The 17,182-nt window shown below is 41.6% G+C and overlaps 1 protein-coding gene across 3 annotated transcripts in view; it reads left to right on the forward strand.

Moving 5' to 3' along the window:
- Nucleotides 1–17,182, forward strand: part of LOC143036578 (protein regulator of cytokinesis 1-like) — a 64,163-nt gene that overhangs the window by 20,479 nt on the left and 26,502 nt on the right. For all 3 annotated transcript variants that reach the window (XM_076204121.1, XM_076204119.1, XM_076204120.1), the window contains exon 12: nt 564–701. In XM_076204121.1, coding sequence (XP_076060236.1) covers nt 564–701 — 138 coding nt within the window. The remainder of the gene's footprint in view (nt 1–563; nt 702–17,182) is intronic.

Raw genomic sequence — 17,182 nt, forward strand, 5'->3', positions numbered from 1 at the left:
ATCAATATGTGGTCACTTTTACTTATTGGTGCCTGGTATTCTATCTTTTCCACTATTTCAGGTTCTGATGTGATCATTAGGTCTCGTCTCGATGGTTCTTCATTTCTATACCTAGTGTTCTCTTGAATCCATTGTGTCATTGTGTGGTCAATAATCATCTCAAGTAGAACATTTCCCCATGAGTCGTCTCCACCCTTTACTGTCATCTCTTCCCAGCAGACTTCTTTGCAATTAAAGTCGCCCTTCATAACTATTCTTCCTCCATCTTCCATTATCTTGTTTAATGTTATTCTTGTGTGTGTGTGTGTATATATGTAATTTGGATGCTCACTGGCTGAGTAGGTTAGGGCATCGCTACTTGAGATGGAGGTTGATGTGATGCTGGTTCAAACCCTACCACTGGTGAGTTGGACCAAGGACATTGTTCATTAAATTCCACACTACAAAGTCCTCTGTAAGGGGCACTGTCCTAGCCTCCTGATAGGGCAATATTTTATTATATTAACCGAATCATAATTGTCATGTATAATTTGTACTGATATAATTAATTTTATTATTTGCAGTCCCAGCCTTGGTCCTGTCCCAGCCCTAGACCTCTTGGACCACACAACTCTACTTCACGCAGAAACACACTGAGAACAAGGAACCAGGGGAAAAACACGGAAAATCGTTGCTCGGGGCTCTCCTATGAGCGTTTTGCTGTAAGGGAGAAGTTGTAGTTGAGTTGTGAATTTATTTTATGAATCTCCTATTGAAAGTAATTTTTTTTTTTTTTTGTATGTTTGTCTTTGTGTGGGTATGCTTGCAAGGAAAAGTAATTATAGAGATGAAATTGATTGTGCAGCTTTTGCCTAAGGAGTTCTTGTCTTATGTACTGGGGAATGAGAGATTCCAGTTGTCAGATGTCAAAGGTGACCTCAGTTTGACCTCGGTTGACCTCAGTTTGAGTCTGATGACCCATGCATTATATTTGGACAAAAGTTTCCTGCTCTGATCTCATGACTTTCAAATGTTGAGGTTTTAGAGCTTCAAAATACCCTTCATTGTTTGGAAAGGAAATTGTTTCAACAATGAAAGGAAAAGGTCTTTTTATTGTGTGATATATATTTTTTTTTTTTTCTTTTTCTTTTCTTCCAGTAAACTTGTATCGCTTCATCCCTAAGGTACTGAGATGGGACAGGTGGTTGAATGAGTTTCATTTGTTTATAATGTGGGTGTATGTGATTTAACTAAACTAACCCCTGTCTTGTAAAGAGAGAAATGGTTTTTGAGTGTGTGTGTGTGTTGTCTATCTATATACCATAGGCTTTTTCCCCCCTTATAAGGGAGGTAGCCGAGTCAAAAGGCATGCACCCACTGCCATATACCACCCTTGTCTCCCTTTCATCTTAGCTCCTCGTGTATGAAAGGTCATCCCTGTCTCCTGCCTACTGCCTTGGGTCAGAAGCAATGTAGCAAGACATAGTACATCCACAGCCAGGCCACTTCACTTAATCAGAGGAACCCCCCCCATGTACATACAGAAAATAGAGAAGATGGGGAGAAATCCCTTTGGGCTATGTCAAAATGTGTATGTTTTACCAACATATAACAAAAGCCTTTTCCCTTTGTCCTTGTTTTCTCTATTTTTGGACAAGGAGAGAGGGTTGCCATTTAAATGAAGTGGTTGGCTTTGTTGTGGATGTGGTGTTTTACTGCACTGCTTCTGACCTTAGTGGGCAAGGGACAAAGATGATCCTTCATTCGCAAGGAGCTAAGATGAAAAGGAAATGTATGACAGATTGGAGTGGGATGAGTGGGGGCCGAGTGTATGCTTTGGCTGGCTATCTCCCTTATAAGGGGGAAGAAGCTTATTGATAGATATAATATATATGTAGATAGATATAATATATATATGTATGTCTGTGTATACATGTATAAAGCTTTGGCTGTCATGCCTTACTGTGGAGGTCCTGTGTCTTGCATTGTCTTTGACTTGAGCAGTGGGGGGAACGGAGCCAAGTGGGAGGGGTATTGAAGGGGTTTTTGAATGGCTGTAAGCCATCTTTTTAAAGAAAAGAGAATTTTGTGTATATATGGTATATATAACTATAGTAAAAAGTTACTAAGTTTGAATCTCGAAAAATATGATCCTCAGGACAATGTGATGATGGAAGGCATAAGATTTTACCAATTATTTAGAAAATCTTATCAGAATTAGCTTTACATATGGAGGAACTATCCTGTACTGATTTATGTAAAACACTTTCGTAAGATACTCCTAGAAAATATCAGTATTTGTACTGAATTGTATGCAAAGGAAATATTTTCATGTAATGGACAGGTGAATGTATTCAGATATGCTTAGCACATTTAGAGTAGTTACATTATTTTGAAAGTAAATGCAGGGGAGTGGAGATGGTTAACGAATATGGAGAAATGTGGGAGGTAAGCCAGTTGTTGTTTGCTGATGACACTGCACTTGTGGCAGGACCAGAGGGGGATTAAGGGAGTTAGTGACAGAGTTTGGGAAGGTGTGCAAGAGGAGAAAGTTGAGGGTAAATGTGGGTAAAAGTAAGGTGATGAGATGTACAAGGGGAGAAGATGGCAGCAATTTGGAAGTGAGTCTTATCGGAGAGAAGCTGGAGGAGGTGGATAGCTTTAGGTACTTGGGGTCACATATAGCAGGAAAGGGAGAAATGGATATGGAGGTAGATTGAGAGAAGCAAGTTAGTGCCCTGGGGAATTAAAAAATGTATGGGGCAGACATGGGACATTAAAGAGGAAGACTGAGATGAAATGTCTGAGAAGTATGGTAGGGTTACAAGGTTGGATAGAGTGAGAAATAAGGAGAGGGGGATGGAAAAGGAGATGGGAGATGGGACTGATGAAAGAGTATTGTGATGATTTGGTCACATGGAAAGAATAAGTGAAGGATTAGTTAAAGAAATGTGGAAGGCAGAGGTGGATAGAGTGAACATGAGGGGGCGACTGAGGATGAGATGGATGGATGGGGGTAAAAGGGGTGTTGTGCAAGAGGGGGATGTCTGTTGAGGAAGGAAGGCAGAGGTAGAAGATAAGGGTGAGTAGAGAATGGCTGTGTATAGATGATACTGTGATAAATGGAAGGGAGTAGGGGATGGTCAGGTAGCAGTTATGTGTGAATGATATTTTGACACAGCCCAAAGAGATTTCTCCTTGTCTTCAGTGTTTCTGCATAAGGGAATGTAGAGGGGGGATTGTCATTCAAATGAAGCAGCCTTGCTGTGGATGTCCTGTGTCATGCTACATTACTTCTGACCTAGGGTGATGGGCAAGATGTAGGGATGACCCATCATCCATGAGGACCCAAGATGGGAGGGAGAAGGGGGTGGATGGGAGTGGAATTGGTGGGGGTGGAATTGCCTTTTCAATTTGGCTACCTTCCTGGAATCGGTTGGTTTGTGGCCTTGGATCTCTCTTGCATGTAACCTGCAGACATAGGCATCTGGCTCCAACTACTAGGTGGAACTTTAGCAGAGCTGTTGGGAACAGGGATGACCCTGTATCTATGAGGTGCTGGGATGCAAGGGACAACAAATGGATGAAGGACGGGTGTATGCTTTAACATGGCCACCCCCCTCCCCTCAAAAAAAAAGGAAAAAATGCTTTTGGTATTTGTATATACATATACATGACCTTTTCTACTGTAAACCTAGATCACAACACCAAAATTCTCACATGAATATGACCTAATAATAATAGCCCAGCAGTGAAACTACAAATTAGCAGTCAGAAAAAACTGACTTACCTCAAAGATCTAGATTTTTGGCTTGTACAAAACAATGCTTGAATCTCCTTAGGAATCCTCATTGATATTATTTATCCCTGACTGCCATAAATGAATCACTCGGTGGTCAAGTTAAATGGTTAGCTTCATTGGGAAAAATCAGTGTAGATTTATGCTTGATACTTGTTACTTTTACCTCTCATGTTCAAAAGACTTTGGAATAAAGGCAAATGTCAAACTAAAACACTCAAAATAGTTGCAGGTATAAGGTTTTGACAGCAGAAAGAAACATGAAACACTTTATACACAGTTTATAATAACTGCTTTGCTTTTGCAACATTGTATTCAGCAATCTGGTTTCCAGCAAAAAAAGGTGAAGAAAGCAAGGGGTGGATGGAGAGAACTTAAGGGGACAACTGAAGATGAGATGGTACATACATATACCAAGGCTTTTTCCCCCTTACAAGGGAGGTAGCCAAAAAGGGAAAGGCATAAAAACACTCCCACCCATTTCATCCCTAAATACACTCCACACCCCTCCCACCCTCCCTCTCATCTGAGCACCTCCTGGATTGTGGGTCATCCCTGCATCCTGCCCACCGCCCTGGGTCAGAAGCAATGTCGCAAGACACAGCACATCCACAGCAAGGCCGCTTCATTTAATCGGCGACCCCCCCTCTCCGTTCCCCCTTGCATATAAGGAGAGGACGGGGAGAAATCCCTTCGGGCTGCGTCAAAATTTACTCACACAAGATGAGATGGTATGAAAGGGAAATTAGGGAAATCATGAAAGAGGATTGTCTGTTGAGCAGGAAAGGGAGAAGGCAGGGGATAAGGGTGGGTGGAGAATGGTTGTGTATGGATATTTTGATGCAGCCTGAAGGGATTTCTCCCCATCTCTTTTCTGCACAAGGGGATAAGGAGTGAGGTTCATTGTTTAAGTGAAGCAGCCCTAATGTAGATGTACTGTATCTTGCTGTATTCCTTCTGACCCAGGCAGTGAGAAGGAAACAGGGATGATCCTTCATCTATGAGTAGCTAAGGTGAGAGGGGAACGAGGGTGGTGTGTGGGATTGGTTACATGACTTGACTGGCTACTTCCCTTGTTAGGGGGAAGAATCACTTAGTAAATAGATAGACTATCAGTCAGTCAACCAATCCATTGTCCTAGATCTCTCTTGCAGGAGATTCATGGCTCTCAGGTAATTGGTAACAGCCACAGAACTGGCCCATAAGTTTCCCATGGAAGAAATTATGTTATCTGGATATGGCTGGGGTGGGGTATTGTAGGATGAGATGTTTGCTGTCTTGTGTGCAAGGATTGCATCTCAGGTAGTTTGTTCCTTTGTTGGTATTTTAATGCTGGATGTGACCTGAATATAGTAATGCTAGTGTGATTCTTCTTTTGGGAAAGGGTTTTACCATAATGCAAATGTTTGGAGGAGTAGGGAATTTGGTGGTCAGTCTTCAAATACTTGTTTTATGATCTGAATGTGAATCTTTTTGTATGGGTGTATTGTGTGGTATTTCTCCCTGTCTTCTATTTTTCTGCATAAGGGGACAGAGAGTGGGGGTTACTGTTTATGTGAAGCAGCCTTGCTGTAGATGTGCTGTGTCTTGCTGCATTGCTTCTGTCCCAGAGCAGTGGCTGGGATACAGAGATGACCTGTCATCCATGAGGAGCTAAGATAAGAGGAAGGAATGGGTGGGAGTGGATATATGCCTTTTGACTTTGGCTACCTCCCGTGTAAGGGGGAAAAAGCCCTTGGTGTATAGATAGATATTATTGTGTGGTGCTGGTGGTACATTGTTGTACATGTTTGCATGCTTTTTTTGTTGTATTCAGTTGGTTGTGCTTGTGTTAGTAGGGTCAAGGGTTCTTGCATAGAACTCTATACCTATCATTTTCCTGTGTTGTTCCATTGGGCATATACCCTCCCTTCATTCATCCTACTCCTACCCAAAAACAATTTGTTGTCCGTTCCATATTAGGTCTTTGTGGATGAAGGGTCATCCCAATCCCTACCCACTGCTTTGGTCAGAGGCATTACTGCAAAGCACAGCACATCTACAGGAAGGCATAACAGCCAGATCTGGTTTACCACCACTTGCTTCATTTTATGGCAACCCTACCCCCTTAGCCACTCAATTTTCCAGAGTGGTCAAGAAATCACTTTGAGCCATATCTCATCTCTTCAAATCCACCTTCCATGCCCACCCCTCCCTCTCCCTCCCCTCTCTCTCTCTCTCTCTCTCTCTCTCTCTCTCTCTCTCTCTCTCTCTCTCTCTCTCTCACTCTCTCTCTCTCTCTCTCTCTCTCTCACTCTCTCTCTCACTCTCTCTCTCTCTCTCTCTCTCTCTTTTTTCCCTCTCATTTTTTCCATATGCTCAGACCATCCCCGTATTCTTCATTAATCTTATATACCAACTGTCTACCCCCAGTAGGGCCATCTATTCCTGTCTCTCCCATAGTTGTCTTGGTTTCTCTGGGTATTCTGTGTCTTTTTCCTTGTCACTTAATTTGTGTTGTAGATGTGTTGTGTCTTGTAGTGACCTGCATGTTGTACCAGTGGCTGTGGCTGGTTCTTTGGGGGCCATAGATTGCAAGAGAGAACCAGGGCAGTGCACTGATTGATCATATATTGTGTATTTTTTTTACATACATATACCAAATGCATTTTTCCCCTAATAAGGGGGCTGGCCAAGTATATATTTTTTGAGTAATAATTATAGTTGTTACTTCAAATTTCACTAACCAGAAACCTCCAGCACTACATTGGTACACAGTGATCCTTGGGCCTCTCTTAGATCTCTGGTAAAAACAATGTGAACCATTATTTGTGATGTACAAGGGTAATTCCAAAAGTAATGCCTCCTATCTTTTAACTCAAAAAGTTGAAGAGCTACAAAGACAGGAGTACATACATACATATACCAAGGCTTTTTCCCCCTTACAAGGGAGGTAGCCAAAAAGGAAAAGGCATAAAATCATTCCCACCCATTCCATCCCTGAATACACTCCACACCCCTCCACCCTCCCTATAGGAAAAAGACGGGAGTAGCACCATTAAAATGAGCAACCTTTTGTGCTCCAGAATTGATTTTTCTACATAGTCACCACCATTCTCAATGCACTTTTGCCAGTGATGAACGAGAGCCTTGATGCCTTGGTTGTAAAAGTCAGTGACTGCCGAGGTGGTCAATTTTCTCATGGCTGCGATTTTGGCGTTGTTGTTGGGGAAATGCTGCCCACGTAAGGTGTCCTTCAGAGGTCCGAACAAGTGGAAGTCTGACGGTGCCAGGTCGGGACTATACGGTGGATGAGACAGCATCGTCCAGCTGAACTTTGTCACACATTCGGTGGTCTTCAAACTTGTGTGTGGCCTGATGTTGTGGTGTTGCGAACAGAATGTTTCCCTTTTCTCTGGCCTTACATGGGCAATCCGGGCCTTCAGCTTGGTCAACATTTCAACGTAATGGTCAGAGTTGACAGTTACCCCTGGTTCCAAGAAATCCAGGAGGATGATGCCCTTCCTGTCCCAGAAGACGGTGCACATCACTTTGCCTGCAGATACTCTGCATCTTGAACTTCTTTGCTGAGGAGTATGAGTGGTACCATTCCATCGACTGTTGTTTGGACTCTGGCTTGTAGTGGTGACACCATGTCTCATCACCAGTGATGATGCGGTCCAAGAACCCATCACCTTCGGCTTCGTACTGATCCAGCAAGTCCTGACAGACATCTCGTCAGTGGTCCTTTTGGTCCTGCTTGAGCATTCGTGGAACCCACCTAGCACACACTTTACTGTATCCTAGGGATGACAACATCGTTTCCAGTGCACTAACCCCTACATCCAACTCTACACACATTTCATTAACCATTATCCGCCGATCAGTGCGGATGAGTTGATCGAGGCGCACTTTGTTTTCTGGGGTGGTGGTTGTGCATGGGTGTCCGGAGCGCACTTTGTCACTCACATCTCTGTCACCACTTTGAAATCGACAAACCCATCTCCTAACTGTGCTGACATCAACTGCATCAGCTTCGTAAATGTTCACCAGGTGCCAGTGAATGTTGATTGGTTAAATTTTTTCTGCATGGAGGAATTCAATGACGCATCTCTGCTTCTGATGCACGTCCATGACAGGGATTGATTTCTTAGAGTGTCACACCATCAATATCTGCAACAGAGAGATGAAACTTTCAGGTCATGAATGCATAAGTTCAGTCATCATAACTATGCAATTTGCAATCCCCTTGGATCCCTTTGGGCGGAATAAAACAAATAGGCATTACTTTTGGAATGACCCTCATATTAGTGTGGAACACTCTATACCACCAGTTTACAGTTATAAGAGAGGAGGGCAGCCATTGGCATTTGTTCCTTCTTATTGAAAATGTACATAATATACCAAGTTTTTTTTTCTCCTTTAGAAGGGAGGTAGCCAAAAAACAAAGGCATAAAAACCACTCCCACCCATTCCATCCCTATCACACTCCACTCCCCTCCATCCTCTTGTTGAGGAAATAAATTTAAAGTTGATAGAGATCTTAGGACCCGTCTGAAGACTTGAATGTCTTTGGGGCTGCATCCCCTGATGGAGGTGAGGGTCTTGATGGATTTTGAAGATGAGTTGAAAAGAGATTATTCTTAAGTCCATCATGGAGGACCACCACACACATGTCTCAGATTTATTGAGTATATTGCTACATTCAGATAGATTACTTGTACCATACCATGATTTGATAACATTGGTGTGAGTACATACATATACCAAAGCCTTTGTCCTCCTTACAAGGGAGGTAGCCAAAAAATAAAGGCATAAAATCCACTCCCACCCATTTCATCCCCACATACTCCACTCCCATCCACCCACCTACCTCCCTCTTATCTTTGCTCCTCCTGGATGATGGGTCATCCCTGTATCTTGCTCATTGCCCTGGGTCAGAAGTAGTGTTACAAGACACAGCACATCCATAGCAAAACCACTTTATTAAATTGGCGACCCTTCCCCTCTCTGTCCCCTCATGCAGAAATGGAGATGGGGAGAAATCTCTTCGGGTACGTCAATTAATTTTCACACATGCTCCCTCACTCCCCCCCCCCCCATCCCCCACCCACTCACCCTCATGCATCACAGCATCATCCATACACAACCATTCTCTATTTACCCCTATCTTCTGTCCTCTCCTGTCCTTCCTCAACAGACATTCCCCTCTTTCCCATTGCCCCTTTTACCCCATCCATCCATCTCATCCTTGGTAGCCCCCTCATGAAAATCTATGTGAACAAGTTGTATAGACACGGTAAAGGAAACATGGACTGGAGGTGAAGCTTTTATTCCTGAAGTTTCGTCTATCGACTTTCTCAAAGGAATGAGCATACTAGATACATACAGAGTTTATATACACGCCTTACGGCTCAAGGGGGTATGCATGCGTATAACGCTGTGTTCTGATTAGCCCGCTGAGACGTCAGGAATAAAAGCTTCACCTCCAGTCCATGTTTCCTTTACCGTGTCTATACAGCCCCCTCATGTTCGTTCCTTCCATCTCTGCCTTCCACACCTCTTTTACTAATCTTTCTACACTCATCCTTTCCATGTGTCCAAACCATCCCAATACTCTTTCATCCACCCTATCTCCCAACTCCCTTTCCACCCCCATTCTCCTCTTCACCTTGTTTCTCACTCTATCCAACCTAGTAACCCCTATTATACTTTTCAGGCATCTCATCTTAAACACATTCAAACTCCTCTTTTGTTCCTCTCTTATGATTCATGTTTCTACCCCATACAATGTTGTTGGCACAATCACTCCTTCATACAATCTCCTCTTAGCATCCATCCCAAATGTTTATTTCTCATTAAACTTTTCAATTCTCCAAGGCATTTACTCACTTCTCTCAATCTACATTCTACCGCTACCTCCACTCCGTTTCCTGCCATATTCTCACCTAAGTATCTAAAACTATCCACTTCCAGTCTGCTGCCACTTTCACCCCTTGTACATCTCATCACCTTACTTTTACCCACATTTATCTTCAACTTCCTTCTTTTGCACACCTTCCCACACTCTGTCACTAACTTTCTCAATCCCTCCTCTGATCCTGCCACAAGTGCAGTGTCATCAGCAAACAACAGCTGGCTTATCTCCCATTGTTCTCCATTTTCTTTAACCATCTCCAATCCCTGACCATTTCCCTTTCATTAACCTCTCACACCACCCCATCCATGGATAAGTTGAACAGCCAAGGCAACATAACCATTCTACCGCTACCTCCACTCCGTTTCCTGCCATATTCTCACCTAAGTATCTAAAACTATCCACTTCCAGTCTGCTGCCACTTTCACCCCTTGTACATCTCATCACCTTACTTTTACCCACATTTATCTTCAACTTCCTTCTTTTGCACACCTTCCCACACTCTGTCACTAACTTTCTCAATCCCTCCTCTGATCCTGCCACAAGTGCAGTGTCATCAGCAAACAACAGCTGGCTTATCTCCCATTGTTCTCCATTTTCTTTAACCATCTCCAATCCCTGACCATTTCCCTTTCATTAACCTCTCACACCACCCCATCCATGTATAAATTGAACAGCCAAGGCAACATAACACTTCCCAGAAGTCCCACCTTTACCTTAAACTACTCTCTCCATTTCTGATTCTAACACAAACTCTACTACTATTGTAAAAACTCTCAACTGCTCTTAAAAGCTTTTCTCCTATTTCATATATCAGCAATGCCTCCCACAGTGCCTTCCTGTCTACCCTGTCATAAGCATTTTTCAAATCCATAAAGGCCCAGAAAACATTCTTACCTTTTCCTAAAGCTTTCTCACATATCTTACCACAAAATTTTATTCACTGTCCTAGACCCACACTGTACCTCACCAATTACTCCTTCTGTTCCTCTTCTAATCCTCTTAATGAAAACCAACTACACTTAAACTGATCCCTCTGAAACTACTATACTCACACTTGTTCCCTATTCCCTTGTAAATTGGAACTATACAGGTGCTACTGCAGTCCTCTGGCACTCTACCCTCTCTTAAACAAACATTAAATAACCTCAACAGCCAGTCCACTATAATTTTTTTTTTTTTTTTTTTTTCCCCCCTTTTTTTTTTTTTTTTTTTTTTTTTTTTTTTTTTTTTTTTTTTTTTTTTTTTTTCATGACACCCATCCAACCCAGGTGCCTTACCTGATCTCATCGTCTTAACAACTGCCTTCACCCCATCTTTCCCTATTTCTCCTCCATTTTCCTTACTCATCAATGTCATTTTCTTAACACTTTCCACTGCAACCACCTTTCCCTCCCAATCTTCCTTCACATTTAGTAACTCCCTAAAATACTTTGCCCATCTTCCTCTTACTGCCTTCTCTTCCATTATCATCTCTCCATCTGTACCTTTTACCTTTTCTTCTCTACTTGATTCGCCTCCCCTTCTTATCTTAATTTCTTTCCAAAACATATTTATTACTTTCAAAATTTTCTTTCATATTCTTACCCCATTTCACATCTGCTTTCCTCTTTACCTCCTTTATCTTATGCTTTACTTCTCTTTTCTTTGTACCTTTCCTATGATTCTCTTGTCCTATTTTGTAACCAATCTGTGAAAGCTTGCTTCTTCTCTTCTACAGCAATTATGTACTTTTGTGAAATATTCAGATAAGAAAAGCTCTAGTATGACAATGCCATTCTTGGTAGTTTGTACATGAAAATTGAAATATAGATATTTATTAAAAAAAAAAAGTAGATGGTAATAGTAATATTTTTTTACCAAATCTTCAAACTAGAGGTATTAATTAGTAGTGACATGAATCCAGAGACAGAGGGACCTATGATGAACTAGCACATAGCCCTGAGAGATAGACATCAAAGTGAATGGTTGCCATTGCCCATCATCAATGATATGGTTTAACATCAATGTTTAACGCTGGCTGAGCGGGTTAGGGCGTCGTTACTTGCGACGAAGGTCGAGGGGATGGCGGTTCGAATCCTGCCACCAGTGAAGTTGAACCAAGGGCATGGTTCATTAAATTCCACGCTACAAAGCCCTCTGTGAGGGGCACCGTCCCATCATCAATGCCCATCAATATCCTCACCTCCATCTTGTGCAGCAGTCTTTAGACTGGGCCCTAAATATCTTTTAACTTCAACTGTATTACTTTCACCTCTTCACAAAAGAGAACTGACAGTCAGTAACTGCTTCCCTCCCAGTACTACAACCCAATGACAGAAATGGTTTCACTAATACAACACATATACAAGTCCAGAGTTTCTTCCCTGGGCAGATATATATACTGGAAGGTCTGAGGATTGTGACTGTCAGTGAAACTCGATAGGCCAACCTCATGTGGCTCCGTCATGCTTAAAATGTAGATGAGCTAAAGAGAGTCGTGAAACTGTGGTGAAGTGAGCTAGAATCAGGAAAAGACAGGGAAATATGGATGAAAAGGGTGAATGAAGCGGTAAACACTGTATTGGTCAGTATGTCAAACAAGCTGGGTGGATGAGTGGGTGACCAATTTGAAGAAGAATGTATAGACTAAGGTAACTGCTTGTTCTGTTGTAGGAATATGTCAAGTATGAACTGGCAGTATTGCTAGGGAAGAAATGTGGTGCATTCAATCTAATTATTTTTAAAATATTCTTTCTTCTAAAGCCATTCCTTTTGATGTGTTCTTGCTTCAAATATTTCCTTGTAGCAAAGTACTCTCTTCATTACCATCTTATCCTCTTTAGGATGCCCGCTGGCCAAGTGGGTTAAGGCACCACTACATGTGACAGTGGTTAAGGTGATGGCAGTTTGAAATCTGTCATTGGCGAGTTGAACCAAGGGCATAGTTAATTAAATTCCATGCTACAAAGCCCTCTGTAAAGGGCACCGTCCTAGCCTCCTGATAGGGGAGAGTTTCATGATGTTAAACTGAATCAATCGGCTTTTCCTTTGGGCCAACCCAGTGGTCACCAGGTTTCTTTGTTCCTCCCTTTATATATATATATAGTCTCCTGTGTAAGATATAGATTTTTCTTATATATATATAATAATAATAATAGTAATTTCTCTGCTTTTATTTCTATTTTTAGAAGGTTATTGACCCTCTCCTTTCTCTTCCTCCTTCCCACCTACTTTGTCCCCCATTCTCATTCTCCCTCCCTCTCCCTCCACTCCCCCCTCACCTTATTTCTTAATTCTTTTCCACATTAATATTATAATCTTTCCATCTATCAAACTTCATCCTATGTAAATAGTTTTTATTTGTAGCATAACTTTGTGCCCCAGCTTTACCTTCCACTTTCACCACCAATTCAAGTAATAGTATAATTCTATTGGTATCAGAAAACTGATATAATTGTGTTTGTGCCACACTGTTTGGCACAACACATTCAGCTTTGAAATGATCTCACATGCCTTTGGTTGCCTACAGGGAGCCTCTGTGGCAACAGTGGGGAGCACTGGTTTTCTTAGAAAAGGTAGTCGCTTGGGAGGCACAGGTTTCCTCTTGGTGCCTTTGGTCGTAGATTTGTTACAGACTGAAAGGTCTTCTGTTGGAATGCTTTATCATTGTAACTCGTAACTTGTGTGGGTGCTGGACAACTTGTGTAGAATTACTTTATATCGAGGATTGTGTTTGGATATAAAGGTTTTTGTAGAATTGTTGAATGGTAATCACAGCTGTAGACTTTAATTGGATGTTTGTGTGTGCATGTATAGAAATGTTTATGTTGATAACTTTTCGGACTTTTAGATACCAAAGATAATGTTTATAATTATTTGAATGTCAAGAACATTCATATGTGTTTGTGCTGTGTGAATTTGTTGATTGTAGTACACCTAGGTCACTTAATCCAACACTTGCCAACCACCATTTGTGCTGACATTTGGGCCCAGGACAAAACACCACAAATTCCAGAAGTGGGTTTATCTCCTGGGCCCAAACATCTGCATAAGAGGTGGTTTGTGAGTGTTGGATTAAGAGACCTAGGAGTGTTGATCATCCTAGTTCTGTGGTGTTGGATCAGTCCTACATTTAATCTCAGCATGAGAGTGCATTACTTAGAATTTGTTCTAGCTAGTGCAAGGCTGTTGTATTCAACCTTATAGTAGATCCTGATGAAGAGTCTTGATTATTCAAGATACCATTCTCAGGGTCTCTCTTCCTCAAATGAATGAAACCACCAGATTTTATCTGCGTTAAAATTGATCCACCCAAATGTTGAGATTTATGATAGGAAATTTTTCTTAGGTTGGTGCCACGTTTCCTGGATGTGGACATCTACTTTAGCTACAAGGGATTTAGGCTTATGACCCCTTTCATTATTGAAGGTGTACCAGAGATGAATAGAAAGCATGACAGCACTCAGTAAATAGGACAAGTGCTACCTGGTATGGAAAGAAGTAATGGTTGGTTCATTTTGGAGAGCCAGGGCTGACCACCAAGACTTGCGAAGACCAGATTATAGTTTGGACAAAATAACATGCAAGGATGGGAAAATTACATTTTATGAAACCATGTTATTTGCTTGGGGGCCTTGTTAATTTTCTTCCATTGTATTTTCCCAGTTATACGTGTTAAACCAGATCTTACTTTACATGAGCTAGATTAATGCTTAGTAATTACATATACAAGTATGCATATTTATTGTTTTTATGGGTTCATTGATTTCATGTGGACCTGGGCATATTTTGATGTGTTACACATACTTTTAAATATGCACTTTGTATACATTTTGCACCAGCAGCCTTAAAAAAGAAGAAAAGTTGCCTTATGTCACCTAATTGTATTATTGTGTCCCATGTACCCATTCTATGTAGGGGCATATAAAGCCAAAATTAACTAAATTAAGGTGGGGGTAGCAACTTACACTATAGGTTAGTGAGAGGGATAAATTGTGATTTTTACTATATGTATACATATAGGAGGAGCCAAGATAAGAGGGAGGGAGGGGCATGAATGGGAGTGGGGTATGTGGGGATGGAATGGGTAGGAGTAGATTCTATGCCTTTGTTTTTTTGGTTACCTCCCATGTAAAGGGGAAAAAGTCGTTGGTATATGTATGTATACATAAGATGGAAGGGTTTGACTGGCAGTGGGAGATATCATGAAAATGACCAGAGAGAAACAAAATTGGTAGGGCTATAGAAAAGGATGAAATACACAGCATTGAAAGAGGTGAAAATTATTAAGGTACTTGGGTTAGTTGGGTGTCATTTGGAGTGTGACACAAAAGGAGGATCATTTATGGTAGATTAGCTAGTGCTCAGTGTGTACATGGATGGGGTGGTACAGGAATTAAATGCAGGGGTTATGGGTAGGGGTTTGGAGCATGTAAATGAGAATGGAAAGAAGTGGGAAGTAAAACAGTTATTTACAGAAGACACTGCACATGTAACTGATTTGGAGAAGGAACTGAGGCAGTTGGTGGAGCACCTTGAGAGGGTGAGAGGAGAAAGCTGAAAGTAAATGTTGGCAAAGGTAATGTGATAAGACGTACAAGGGAAGAGGATGGGAATGAGTTGGAGGCAAATTTGAATGGAGAAAAATGAGGAACTTTATACTTAGGGTTATGTAACACAGATGGAGATAAGTTGTGGAGTAAAGGAAGCATGTAAATGTCGGGTGGGAGGAAAGAAAAGTGTCATGAAAGATAGGTGTCTGGGAGTGCATGCAAAGAAAATATTATGAAGGGATGTTTATACCCACAACACCATACAGAACAGAGACTTGGAACTTAAAGAAGGCAGAAGGGAAGAATCTAAACATGTTTGAGATGAAGTGCTTAAGAAGTATGATGGGGATTACAAGAATGGATAGAGTGAGAAATGAGATCGGGCAAAGAGCAAGGGTAGAGAGCTGGTAGACAGTAAATCAAAGAATACTGGGATGGTTTAGGCATATGGAAAGAGCGAAGAAAGACTAGCAAAACAAGTGTGGAAGGCAGAGGTGGATGGAGTAAACTTGAGGGGAAGAAAAGAATGGCCAGGGTAAAATAGTGTTTTGGTGCAAGAGCAACATCTATTGTGCAAGGGATGGAGAGGCCAAGAGGGTCTGAGTGGATGAAAAACTGGCACAGCCCAAATGAGTTTCTTTTTTTATGATCCACAAATTCTCGAGTGGATGAGAGGGGAAGGTCACCCTGTAATGAAATGATGAGGATTAACCAGCTTCAGCTACTGGGCCCTGCTGTGGAGGTGTTGCATCTTGTTGTGTTGCCCCTGAACCAGACAGTAGGTTGGGGACAAGGATGACCCTTCATCCACAAGGAGCTAAGATAGAAGTGACAACAGATGTGTTTTGTATGGATGTGAGATGGGTACAATGTGTCCAAACCATCCCTTGTAAGGGTGAAAAAGCTGTTGGTATGTATATGAGATGGGTGAAAGGTAGGTGTGTGCTTTTGACTTGACCACTCATCCAACACCCATTTGTTGTCCCTTTCATCTTAGCTCTTTGTGGATGAAGGTTCATCCTACTCCATACCTACTGCATGGGTCAAAAGCAATGCAGCAAAACATAGCACCTCTACTTGGGGCGGGGGGGGCAACAGCTGAACCTGGCTTGCCCTTACCACTTCATTCCATGGTGACCAGGCCCTTCTAGTTCACTCAAACACTTATAGGGCAGACAAGAATAAATCCCTTTGGGTTGTGTAAGTTTCTTATCCATTCATGATTATAAACTCCTGTCTACCCTCTCTTCCTTGTTCAACAGATATTTCTCTTGTACCCAAGGTACCCTTCACCCATCCATCCATCCCATTTTTGGTCTTCCCCCTTAAGTTCACTCCATCCACTTCTGCCTTCTACTCTTTTTGTTAGTCTTTTTTCACTCATTCTTTCCACAAGACCAAACCATCCCAGTTATCTGTGATCAACCCTATGTACCAACTCTTTTCACCCCTGATCTCTGCCTCACCTGATTTCTCATTCTATCCATCCATGTAACCCCCACCATACTTCATCTCCATCTCAAACACATTTACACTCTACCTTTCTGCCTTAAGATCCAAGTCTGACCCATATAGTGTTATGAGTGCAATCAACCAGTCTTCAGTGCAGTCTTCCCTTTGTGTTCATCCTCAGATACCTATTTCTTGTTACAGTTTTTATCTACCTGTGAATAAATGAAAAATATTCCTCAGCATGTCACTATCTGTAGCCATCCATATTATCAGCATGCAACATCTCTATTGTCAGCTTTATTGTTTATTGTCAATCAATGGAAAATATATATATATATATATAAAGCCAATTAATTTTTAGTATATACTTGTATTAAACAGTGAGATAAAACTGTGATGTATTTTTTCCTCATAGACTACTATGGTGAAGAAGCAACTGGATAGGGCAGAATTATCTTGCAGACAGAAATGTCAGTCAATTTATCAGTTCGCATTGACCCCTTCACAAGGGATACCACACAG

This window comes from Oratosquilla oratoria, chromosome 20 (assembly GCF_046742065.1).
Source record: "Oratosquilla oratoria isolate Oo_2021 chromosome 20, ASM4674206v1, whole genome shotgun sequence".
In the NCBI taxonomy this organism is placed as follows: domain Eukaryota; kingdom Metazoa; phylum Arthropoda; class Malacostraca; order Stomatopoda; family Squillidae; genus Oratosquilla; species Oratosquilla oratoria.